Source organism: Dromaius novaehollandiae, chromosome 8, assembly GCF_036370855.1.
Source record: "Dromaius novaehollandiae isolate bDroNov1 chromosome 8, bDroNov1.hap1, whole genome shotgun sequence".
In the NCBI taxonomy this organism is placed as follows: domain Eukaryota; kingdom Metazoa; phylum Chordata; class Aves; order Casuariiformes; family Dromaiidae; genus Dromaius; species Dromaius novaehollandiae.
In genome coordinates, this window is record NC_088105.1 from 39,669,762 (window position 1) to 39,681,934 (window position 12,173).

At 39.6% G+C, this 12,173-nt stretch overlaps 1 protein-coding gene across 2 annotated transcripts in view; it reads left to right on the forward strand.

Annotated features, from left to right (window-relative positions):
- Positions 1 to 4,827, forward strand: part of ATG4C (autophagy related 4C cysteine peptidase) — a 28,850-nt gene extending 24,023 nt beyond the window's left edge. For both annotated transcript variants that reach the window (XM_064516306.1, XM_064516305.1), the window contains one exon: positions 3,561 to 4,827. In XM_064516306.1, coding sequence (XP_064372376.1) covers positions 3,561 to 3,731 — 171 coding nt within the window. In that variant the 3' untranslated portion in view covers positions 3,732 to 4,827. The remainder of the gene's footprint in view (positions 1 to 3,560) is intronic.
- The last annotated feature ends 7,346 nt before the right edge of the window (positions 4,828 to 12,173 follow it).

Sequence of the window (12,173 nt, forward strand, 5' to 3'; positions counted from 1 at the left end):
AATCATCCTAATGAAGTTTATACATATAATCTTTAGTAGGTTTGATTGATGCTGAAGTTTTTTTTCTTCATCTGATTCATACACAGAGAACTAGAAAATAGATTTAAAGAAGTTCCTAGGCATTAAATATATGGAAGGCTTAAATATTGAAGTTTCCATTTTTTCTTGTTTTCCTATTCTAGCATGTATGAGAGAGAATGTAAGAACCTGGTTTTAAAAAAAAAAGTTGGATCAAATGTAACAAAATCAGTTACATTGGAAGTTCTCCTCTTTTTTTTTTTTTTCTTGTTTCTTTTGAGTTTGGAAAAAGGTATTTTTCTTTCCCTGAACATATGTTAGGAAAACAGTAATTGATTTAAGTCTTGGAGCTGTTTTCCTAGCGTTTTGGATAAAAGTGCTTTAATATTAGTGACACTATTTTAATATTAATCTATTTCAGATACAGAAAGTTTCAAAACAGAGGAAAGTTTGCATACAAATATGTGATAAAAAACACGTGAGAGAGAGAGATTCTGTGATCCTCCAATCTCTTCTTCACATCCTTTGTTTTTCCTGCTCTTCCATTATTTTTTTTTCCTTTGTTCGCAATTTGAATACTGTAGTTCTTGAACTAGTAGCACAGTATACTCTCAGGGGGTCCTATGCAGGCTAGACTAACAAATTCAGATTCTTGCTGCTTTTATGGATAATAAGAGGTTGGAGAAAAGATTTATTTAGCTTTTATTATTTGAGGATAAACCCTATATGAGCCATATATTCAGTAAAAGAGAAATCAGGGCATAGAAATCAAGGATCCAAACAGAAGTGATTAGTGAAAATCCATCCAAATCACACTCAAGTTACCCTCTATTGCTCTACTTGCTACTCAGGTAGCTATTATTAAGTAGCTTAATATTAGCTAGAATTAAATAGCTGATAGATTTAGGAGGCCTGGAAGCACATGCAGACTTGAAGTATGGCTTTACAGGGGTGGCTGTAGCCTTACCTGCATGTTGCCCTTGCAGCAGGAGGAGCGGTGAACAGCCAGGCAGGCACTTCAGCTTGCCCGGCTTCTCCACGCCCTGGGGCAGACCAGCGAGCAGCTCGGCCTCGCGCCGCACCTAGGAGGGCTCTGCCTTTCCCTGCCTGCAGCCTCTGCTGCTACTTCACCTTGTTGCATGACTGATACCACGCTTGTCTTTCTGCTCCTGCAGTGTATTGTTTCCATATCAAAAACCATGGCTGAAAATAAATAATCAGCTTGGGCCGTGATTGTATTTGCCTGTTTATAGCCCAGATTCTTAGCAGAAATGAAAAGTTCTCAGGAAAACTGGACTGTTTGAGTGTTGAACTTGGGTGCACTTCAGTACGGAGAACTCATTGCAGTGGCAACAGTGGCAATCTGTGAGTCTAACACTAGTACTAAAAGATACTGATATTTATCAATAAACTTTTCTGTAGAAATCATCACAGCGGTATCTAAAGAACTTGCAGGTAAAAGTGGATCTATCCAATGGCATTGTTCAGTAGAGAATCATTATACCCATTTTATAGCACAGGGTCCCATGCTTGGTTACCTCCTGCACCTTACCCAGGGTATATCCATGGCAAAACTGGGAACAGACTGAGTGTTTCTCAAGTCTGTCCATTGTCCGTCTTGAGCTAAGGTGGCTTCAGCTATAATGTAATAGATCTGTATTCTTAATTTTCCATGGATATTATAAACCAGTCTCACATAGACAGCTTTAGAGTTGCTGTGTATGAAGTACTCGTGGGACATCTGAATATGTATCGCATCCCAGTAAGTGTCATCCCCAAAATAAACTTGTGGTCTCCAGGGTCTGACTGATTTTACAAGAACTTTTTAGTGGAAATAGACATTTATGTAACAAGTAGTATGAAAGCGCACATTCCTGTACAATTTACTTTTTTTAAAATAAATAAAACCTACATACCTGTTTTTTTTCTTTTTTTAAAGATTTTGCTTAATTCTTGGAAATTATCTGTAATCACTGAGTGAGATGTAACTTTGTAACTTTAATCAAGTTCCACTTGCTTCTTGTTCAGGTCCAGGCTTTTGCCTGTCTGTCCAGTTCAGGTTCTGTCTTTAACCTTTCATCACTTCCCTTAGTATACAGAGAGGTGCTGCCGGTACCTGTAGAGAATGACATTTCAGGGAAAGTTCAACACAGACAATAGCAGGGGAACTGCAGGTTTTCCCAGGGATAAAGCACTTCTAGCCTGATTCGGAGGGGCCATCTTTGAAGGCGAGATGTCTGTTTGGTCTCCATGCCTGTGTGGCTGCCCTGAGGAGCAGTGGTGAGCGTTGAGTTGCAGACACTTGTCAGTTAGGAGCTGGCCAAAGTCCATTCCACAGGCCACCAAACAGCCTTTGTATGGCCATGAATTTCTGTTCCTACTGACCCAGCTTGTCCTCAGCTCCTAGAGAGGACGAGGTTGGCATCCAATTATCTAGTCTTGCAAGATTTACAAATGCTTTGTTTCTTATCAGACTTTTTTCTTTCCTCTACAAATACTCATTCTTTCTTTTCCTGTGCTCTTGCTTGTTAATGGCTGCGTGTCTTTTCTGTATCTCCTTGCCCTTTTCCCCAGGTTGCACAGTACAACAGCAGAATGCAATTAAAATAGACTAAAACAAAGTGGAAAATTTCAAGCACAGTAAAAATCAGAATCTGATTTTACTGTAAGCGTGACTTTTCCAGCTCCAAGTGTTTTTTCTAGTAGCTCTTACTGTTTAAAGATCTATTTTAGAGTTTTTAGTCCCACACAGTTTATGCCTGTATACTAACATAGTTCTGCATCTCAATGCATCACTGTATATTGAGCTTTTTTTTTTTTAATCGAAGGTAAGAAATAAAAAAGAAGAGCATCAGTGGACATTCAAAAGAGCTTTAAACAGCCTGAAAGGCTGAGATGCTATTCAGTATTTGGATGAGTATTATCTGCTGTTAAAAGCATTTTGTTGTTTTTCTATTTATCATTGCACACTACCACCCTTCTGCAGCATGCTCAGTATACTTTTTCAAAAATGTAGATTCTGACACTAGGGTTCTGACACAGTCTGTTACCATATGCAGCCTATTTTTAGTCATGCTCCTGGTGGGCTTACTTTCTTAAATGTACGTGTTTAATACAAATACTAATTATTGTACATGCTGTTTCTGCAATTAAAATATCTCCCCAAGTTGCCTAGTTGCTCCAGAATTCTTACCTGTGATCTAGGGGATTATTAATTATTTTGTATGTTTTTTTCCCCTCCAGCTCTGTCTGCAGATAGAGATGATGTAGGTGGAACAAGTTACAGGGTTAGGCACAAAATTGTGAATGAAGCTGTTTACTCTCTGAAGGAGATGAAATGGAAATACATGTTTGTTTAAGAGGAGGAGGGAATGTTTAGATATTGCGATGCTTTTGTTTGTTAATGTGACAATAATGAAAATAATTTAAAAATGCATTTTGCATTCTTCATTTTACAGTCATTAATTAGATCAATATCACTAGTTCCTGTATTTTGTTCATTTCCCATTAACATTTTATCTGGTATGTGTTTTACATTATAGATGCTGAAATCTTCATCTAAGGAGAAATATCCCTTGTTTACTTTTGTAAAGGGTCATTCTAGAGACTATGACTTTGCTTCCAGTCCACTCCGTGAAGAAAATGACCTTTTCTCTGAGGATGAAAAGAAAAGATTAAAAAGATTTAGTACAGAGGAGTTTGTCTTGCTTTAAGGACATTTTACACTAGATTATTGGCAGCTGTCCAGGAGAACACTTGTCTTTTAAAAAATATATATGTGTCCTCCTCCCTCTTCCAAAAGGCAAGCTGTGCTGGAAATGGTCTATTTTCATAAAGATTATGATGTTTTATATGTTAATAGTCTTTAAAATGTCATTTATAAATGTACTTACTAATTATTTTTGTTCACTGGTAGTTGGGCGAGTTTAATGTTACATTGTGCTAGTGAAGACAGCTGGCATTGTTTAGAGCCAGTGCGCTGAAATGTGCCCGTGTCCTGGGCTTGTCCTCTTAAAAAGCTTGGCCAGTCCCTGAACCCTACCTAGTGACCCTGCCGTTGTTTTGGGCCAGGACAGATCCTGAGCAGAGGCTGCCAAATGTGTGTTGGTTTTCTGTCATGAAGATACATCCACACATTTTGAGACCGCTTTTTTTCTGTCTGTAAGCAAAATTTGAGCCCTGCATTCCTGTGGTAAGAGTAACACTATAATCCGTTTTGCTACGTAAGCCCTAGTAATGGTTAATATTGTAATCGTGGCATACCTTTCTCCCACTGTGCTGCTCAGGATGTAAGTTTGATATATCAGCAGTAATTGTTAGTTGCAATACTGATATAATTATATAGGCTGAATTGTGAGTTAAGATACTATTTAGCAGTACGATTTTATAATGGTTTCTCATTAAGCTTGCTTTGGAGCCTTAATATGAGGAGTGAAGATAAAGTATTAGCTTTCTCCACAATTTTTAAAGGTTATACTATTAATATTAACTGCAACCAATCAAAGCAGATAAAGACAGTTATTAGAAGGGAGCAGTGTTTGTTTTCTGTTTCAGCTATTATAATGTTGAGGCTTCTCTGCTATTAGTGTAGCTTTTAAAGCAAGCAGGGGAGTAGCTGGTAAAAATTCTGGGGTATGATTTTTTTGATACATGTTTTGATACATTATTGTACAAATGGTTACTTGATGGTCTGTGTTCTAAAATTGCAAACAAATGTACATAAATAGTTTCATGTTTTAACAAAGCAAATGCAATATTTAAAATTCATATTAACACTGCTTGGAAAATAAAAAGTGTGAAAACATTAAATGCATGTGGCTTTCATATTAATATTAGTTCCTCTAAGAGTGAATATAATCCTGCATCTAAAAAACATATTGTAAGATGTGAGTACTCTGTTTATTCGTAATAAAGGCAAATTTTATTGTTGTGTTGTAAACCAAATGTTAACCTATTCTAAGTGCCATGCAGGCACAGAAGGCACAAATGTTGTCTATCCAAATAATAAGCATCACATGTATTCATTAAAGTGCCTTTTCTCCCTTTATGAGAAAGCAGTGACTAATAGCTAGGTCTCAGGCAGAGCTGATCGAGTCTCTGTACCTGTCAGGGTTGAAATGTGCATTTTCACGTGTGTCCATTGAGTTAGAATTCCAAAAAGCCCAATGAGATTATTTGTGGTTTCACTTGTTTTCAGAAAAAAACACATCATTTGTCTAAATTAGTAACCTCTGCACCGTTAAATCATATTAATAATTGGCATAATAGTACTTTTAGATGCTGCATGTATGGTGAGGATGTTTGGCTTGATCTTCCTTAATACTTTTCATTAATAGTCCAGAAGAGGGAGTAAACAACGTATTTATGGAATTTAGATGTCAAAATGAGGAGAATTGTGAATGTCAGTGAGAACTAAAAAATAGCAGATTCCTGTTTAGTGAAGCAGTAGTTAACGTAGCTTCAGCAAAAACAATGCCAAACTGTAGAGCAGTTCCTTTGGGTAACAGTGGACAGGAAATTAGATGTGAAGTTGTACTTTGCTTTCACATTTAAAAAAAAATGCAATTCTGTGCTGCAATGTTAAAAGCTTTTGTCACAGAGCAGGAAGATGTAATTGGTATAGTCTGGTCTCGCTGATGCTCTCCTTTCTGCTCACCTTTCCATGAGGAAGGCATTAACTAATTAAAGTTCACAGAATGGGATGGACTGAAGAAAGATAAACGTAACTCTGTGGCTCTGTTACTTTATGGCTGAGGAGTGAGCTTAGGGTGGGAGGCAAGCGCCGCAGGTTACAAATGTTTAGCACAGCTGCCCCAGTGAGGAGGAGAGGGATGGGAGGAAACGCTAAAAGGACGTACATCTTTGGGAAGAGGCTAAAAGAAAAGCTTCCAACGGGAATACCAGGTTGTGTAATCTCACACCGAAGTGTCGAAAGCCTTGCAGTCTAAGGCTGTTAAAGACCAGGCTGGCCCAAAGGCTAACAAATGCACAATAAAGAACAATCCTGCATTCATTTGATTAGTTGAATCAATAATGTCTTTTCCATTTACAACTTCTGTTGTTGTAGTAGTAATAATAAAATGTAATAAGCTTTACAGACTTTAATGCACAGGAGTCTGCAATACTTGTAATGAGGAAGTTGGAAGTAGTGCTTAGTTATGTGAAACTAAGAAAAACATCTAGCTGCCTAATGGACTTTTTCCTATGGCCATTTCCTTTGTGGTATTTTTATTTTTGAAAATGGAAAGTAACTGTGCAAACACAGATACGTGTCTCAAGCCATTCCAGCCCTGCACAAAAGACCACATCTCTTTTGAAAGACTTGATCCATCCTATCCTGTTGTAGACTTCACCCTTCATAGCATTATTGGGAGCAAGCCTGTCAGGCAGGCAGCTGTCAAAGGAATGACTCTTCCAATATTGGTCACTACGTATCCTCACAGCTTGAAACAAGCAGTTTGAAACAGAAGTATGTTTCTGAAAATGCACATGATAAAAACGATAATGACTCTACTTGGTGATGACAGAGAGATTACATTCGGTCCTCAGACTAAAACAAAATTGCTCTGGGCTGGTAATTCTACAAGTTTTTCCTGTGTACGCCTTTGGACCCATTCACCCACTAAACACTTAAAAGCACAGAATGGGTAACAGTGTCATTGCAGTACTTGCAACTTTAACCTACAGCAATAACTAAAGAATTAATTTTCTTGGTTCCTGAACTCCACTGTTTGAAATTGAAGTAGCTTAGGAAATCCTATGTGCATGTACCCACATACGCTAGCTATTCCTCTAGAAATATACTGCTATTTAAAAGTCTGTTTGGTTTGGCATTCCTTTACCAGAAAGGGTTAAATGGAAATAAAAGAGTTATAGTACATAAGTGTTAAAAAGAAAAATGTAGTTCTGCCTTCCCAACAGCAAACTTAGCTGCAAGGGAGAAATAGTTTCATTTGTCTCAGTCTTTCTGCAACTTGTTCATAAAGAAACATAAGGGTTGAAACGCCCTTGCTAGGTTTATTTAATTTTTTTTTCTTTTTTGAATAAGGGCAAGACTTTGGTGCTAGAACAGCTGACACTGTTTAGTCCTTAAATCTGTTACTGAATCCTTTAGCTTACCGCAGTGGTGTTTTATTTGGAGCCTGCTATAAATAGTTGTTAGAAACTAATAGCTATTTCTGGATTTTTTTTAATGTTTCTCACACAGCACACTTCAACACAGATGAGCGCACGAGTTGCCCTAGTGCTTGAGGATCCATATACAGTGGTGACACAAGTTAAATTACCAAGTTACTAGAAATTAATGTTTTTCAGTAACTACAGGGGACTTTAATTGGAAGCTATGTTAATCGCATAGTAATTCTCTTTACCTCGTCTGCATTATCTCCTGAAAACTGTGCAATTAATTTGTGTCATCACTGTTGCTGCTGCTGCCTTCAAACACAAACCGAATGAGCATTAGTTACTCACACACCCAGCAGTGGCCTGTTTTCCGAAAGGACTTCCACAAATCACTGCCTGATGACTTGCTCTCCTGCTAGAACCAGCCTGCCCCTACCACAGACAGTGGGAAACGGGAAACTTCTTTTCAAAGAAGTCTGATCTTTTAATTCTTAATAACCTTTACTTTTTCTTTTCTGCCATTTCCTTTTCCCTTAGAAGGAACGCTTTCTTGTGTGTTTATAAAATTGGCATGACACAATCCTGGGACTCCAAATAAGTGTCTGGGACTGTGTCTTCTCCTTCTAGCCAAGACACTGGCCTTGTTTTTCAGAGAGATGGGAGGCCTCGGGGTCCTTTTTGACGTGCCTCTAGCTGAGGCTCCTCTTTTCAGTCCGCAGTGCTTCAGCTGAGCCATAAAACTGTGGCCTTGCCAGCTTGTTACTGACAGTCTCCAAGCAGGTCTGCTCCTGTGAGAATGGCTTGGTGGGAATCCCCCAAACACATCTTGCTTGACAGTTACTTTTTTGCCGCAGGATTAATGAGATTCTCCCAAATGAGAGCAGGGCGAGCAGGCAACAGTAAGACACAGGTAAAGGGCAGCTGCCGTATTTCCTTACAGGGGCAGCGGCAGCTTCTGTTGGAGTGACCCCGTGTACCCCTTGCCTGCCAGCAGCGCTTCAAGCTAACGCTGGCTGCAAAACGCCGTCTTCTTCACTCCCAGAACAGGCAAGACCATGAGAAGCCTGGATCTGTTCATGGTGAGTTCACTGGCTCCCCAAAGGAGTCCGCGCTATACTGCACTTTTAGGAGTGGGTAAATACACCTGATCGATGTTTAGCATGGTGACGCTCCTCAGTTAAAGCGTTAACTGCAAAAGTCTTTTGCATTTTTTTTTAATTTATTTTACTTATCCCTCAACAAGACGCAGCAGCGTTGGTAGTGGAAAGCAGGCCAGTCCCTCGGTGGCGCGCAGTGCCGCCAGAAGCACGCAGCAGTGTGCCTGGGGAGGCAGGCAAGGGACCTCGTGTCTGCCAGTAATTACAGTAAGGAACTGGACTTACTCGGGAGACCTGATTTATTTCCAGCGTTATTGACAATCTCTTAACTGGAATGATGGAATGAAAAGCAACCGTAAGTGAGTTATGAAAGGTCAATAATACCACAAATGAACACAAACAGCATGGTGGAAGTCCATCCCACCCTGTGCTCAGTTTATGCAACGTTTTCATTGCAGCCAATACCCACCGACAACTTTGCGGGGGGGGGGGGGGGGGGGGCTGGAGCATCAGCTCTTCTTGTAGTACCAGGAGCCTCCCAGGGGCAGAGTATTTTATGATCCTTTGCCACCCTGCAGCTGATTACTGTGACTCATTTGGGAGTACGGATGCGTTCTCTCTTCCCAGTGCCTGGAGAGCAAACCCCTAATCCTGCGCCAAAGGCTGTGGATCACGATCAGGTATAATTCCCACAGCAGTATTTCAGCCTAACATTTCCTTCGGTGATCTTCCTGGCCTGGGGTTAGCCTACAGCTGCTTGCTAGCAGTACAAATGAGTTACAACCTTGTTCCATCTTAGGCCATGATGATGTTATGTGAAGGGGTCTTAAAATGCAGGTATCTTAATTGCACTGCCAAAAAGGTGTAAAAAGGCATTGGAGTGAGTCAGGATAGAGCCTTGAGTGATCATCATTTGCCCATATGATCGGTTATCTCCATGAGATGGTTTCTGTTGCCTAATTGGATGAACTGAGCTTTATAAACAATTCCCTTCCCTGTTTGTAAGCAGTTCACGGGCAGCTGTAATTGTTTGAATCCACGGTGTGAATAGTAAAAAGAGCTTTACTTAATGACTGCAGGAGCCCTTCTCGTGTGAGAGCTTTCTGATATTTATTCACACCAGAATTCACGACGCTTTTGTTTTCTGTGAACGCTCCTGCAAATAAAAACTTGCTCACTCTAATGTTTATGAATAAATGTGGTCGTAAATGCCATCAAAGCAAATCAGCAGGGCTTTATTTATGCAAGAAGATGCACAAATAAATGTTTGCTGTTTTCGCCTAGCTCTAGTGGGTGTGTAGGCATGTGTTAAAACCAAGGCTTTATGGGTTCTCCGCTCAGCATTTATATTATTCTTATTCTCCATCCACTCTTTTCTTACACTGGGATCCTACCAGTGAATCCCTGTGCCTCAAGGGAACATTATTAAAGTCAAAGGGTTAGGGATTCATCCACGCCCAGCAGCTTGGTGGGTTGGTGGATAAGGTCATCTAGGGCAGTAGGATCATTTGTAGTGAGCCCAGGATTGGGCCTTACGCATAAGTGGACAAGATGCAACTGGGATTGTAACTGCAGCCTTATGCTGTCCTCTGTATGGCACACAGTGGGTGCCCACAGCTGCTTTGTTGACATATGCTGGCTCTTGCGCTAAGGTGGCTTAGATTTTTGTCTTATGCAAAAGAGGTGGGGGAGCTTATTGCCATTCTGTCTCGATCAGTGCCCGAATTACAGAAAGCAGTGAATCTTCTTTTTTAAAATGTATACGTCAACCCCTGATAAAGAAAATTAAAATGCACTGAAATTATTGCGGTAAGAACTGTGGAGGTGCTTAAGTTAGAGTCACTGTGTTTATTTAATTAGAAACTGAAGTATTTGTTCTTTTGGGTTACTGCATCTCCACTAACGAGTACAAATCTAATGAAGCATTTCACACCATTGGTGAAAAAAATGCAGCCAACTCATTCTCTTGAACTGCTATGCAATAAACTGATCAGAGTTCAACCCTTAAGCTGCGACATTTGCAAATTATTTACAGAATATAAGGAACTTATGCCAGTTTATAAATTTTCCTGCAAAATTTGCCGCTGGGTACTGGTTCCAGTGGTGCTGTGGACTCTAAAAACTATGAAGGAATACGTTCTGTGACTCACCTCTGACCATGACTTGTCTGTAAATTCCTCCTCTCTTACCAAAACCACTCAGCACGCTGGGCTTGCCCATGCTTTCAGTGGGTCAGACTTGCTGGCTCAGGCCGGTCCCTTCCATGCCATTGTTCCTTTGGGTTCACAACAGCAGAGCACAATAGTACGGAATTAAAAAATATACATTCAGTAATGTGATAATTCCTATTTACAGCTAACACTATATAAAGGTATCTGTTTCAAGCCACACAGAGCCTGAATCAGAAGTATAAACCAGAACTTTATAACTCTGCAATAGTCAAAAACAAATTCCCAGATATGACTGCCCTAGGATGGGGGGCTCAAACAGAGACCTGAATTTTTTTCAAAGGCTCATGGTGAAGAGATTTAGCTGATCAGAGAGAGGTGACTGAACTATGAACTGTGAGCTCAACCTGATCAAGGTCAAGCCTCCAGTTCAGCCCTGCCTGAGCCTCCCCTGGAGCAGGTGAGAGGACATGCCATTTCATGGCAGTGAGGAAACACAGAATACACTATTTGTTAAATACAGCAAGCTCATGTCTTTGCAAATATATGAAGTTCTTTGGCCTTCGCAGTTCAACCAGTGGTTTGTTGTTTTCATGCTAATACAAATTCTTGTATTAATAGGAGCATGGCCTTGGGTTTCTTCATCCGTATGGGAAAAAGTTGCTTGTCTGATGGTAAACAAAGAACAGAAGAATTGATTCACTGTCTTCACTTTAAAAAAGATGGTATGAAGCAATAGTGAAGCAATTTTAATTGTGACTGTGTAACACTTGCAATCAGTAAGCTCATTTGTGTTCTGTTTTTAGGAATTGGGGTACTAAAGAGTACATACAGCATTAGAAATGCAAAACATGACCGCATGTTCTCAGGATTTTGTCAGCGTTACATGAAAGAGCACTTGTGCTGGGATGCTCAGCTCTGAGGGTATTCTCTGTTCAGTGTGTATTTACAGAGATGTATGAATATTTGATTAATGAGTCATGGTCTCTGGAGAAATTTAATAACTGTACTGCTGTACAAAGCAAGCTCCTTAACTGTTAACACAGCTGCCAATAGTGTCACTGACACTGAAGCCCTTTCTGCATCTAATATATTCTGTGGAGTAAATTCCTTCGTTACAAGAGAATCCATGGGACACATTACTCAGTTATCTGTTTTGAACTGTTGCAGGCTCAATTTACAGACCCTGATTTGTAAAGATTTTTCCAATGGAAACAAGCAGTGACACATGAACCATAAAGCAGCAGTTTCATAAGGCTACGTTGTTACAAAAGTTAGTTGGAAGGTCAATTTTAATGAAGAATTGCTTTAAAACTTCTTATATGGTTAATAATAAAATAGGTGTTAATATTTTCTGAATTCCTATTTTCATCACATATTTGTATAACGTAAGGTAACAGCATATTTAATATGCAGATGAAATAAAAACGATCAAAGCTATTGTTTGTGTGTGTGCCTTGTATTTGTATAATCCAGTTCATAAAATGTAAAATGAACAATGAATGGAAATATTGATGTATAGCAGATTGATCCTGTAAAGCCTTACTTCCTTGAAAACTGAATTCAATGGGATTACTCAAGCGAGAAAAGGTTGGTCAGGGGTGTATGATTTGCAGGATGTGGCAGCAGTTTGCTCCCCCCGTCACGTCAGAGCAGAATTGTTATTCATTTTTTGCTGAGCACTTTCACAAGAATAATTCACCACTAATTTTATCATTTCTCCATATTTATTCCTAATACCTGTGAAGAGATCAATTTTCACTTACGA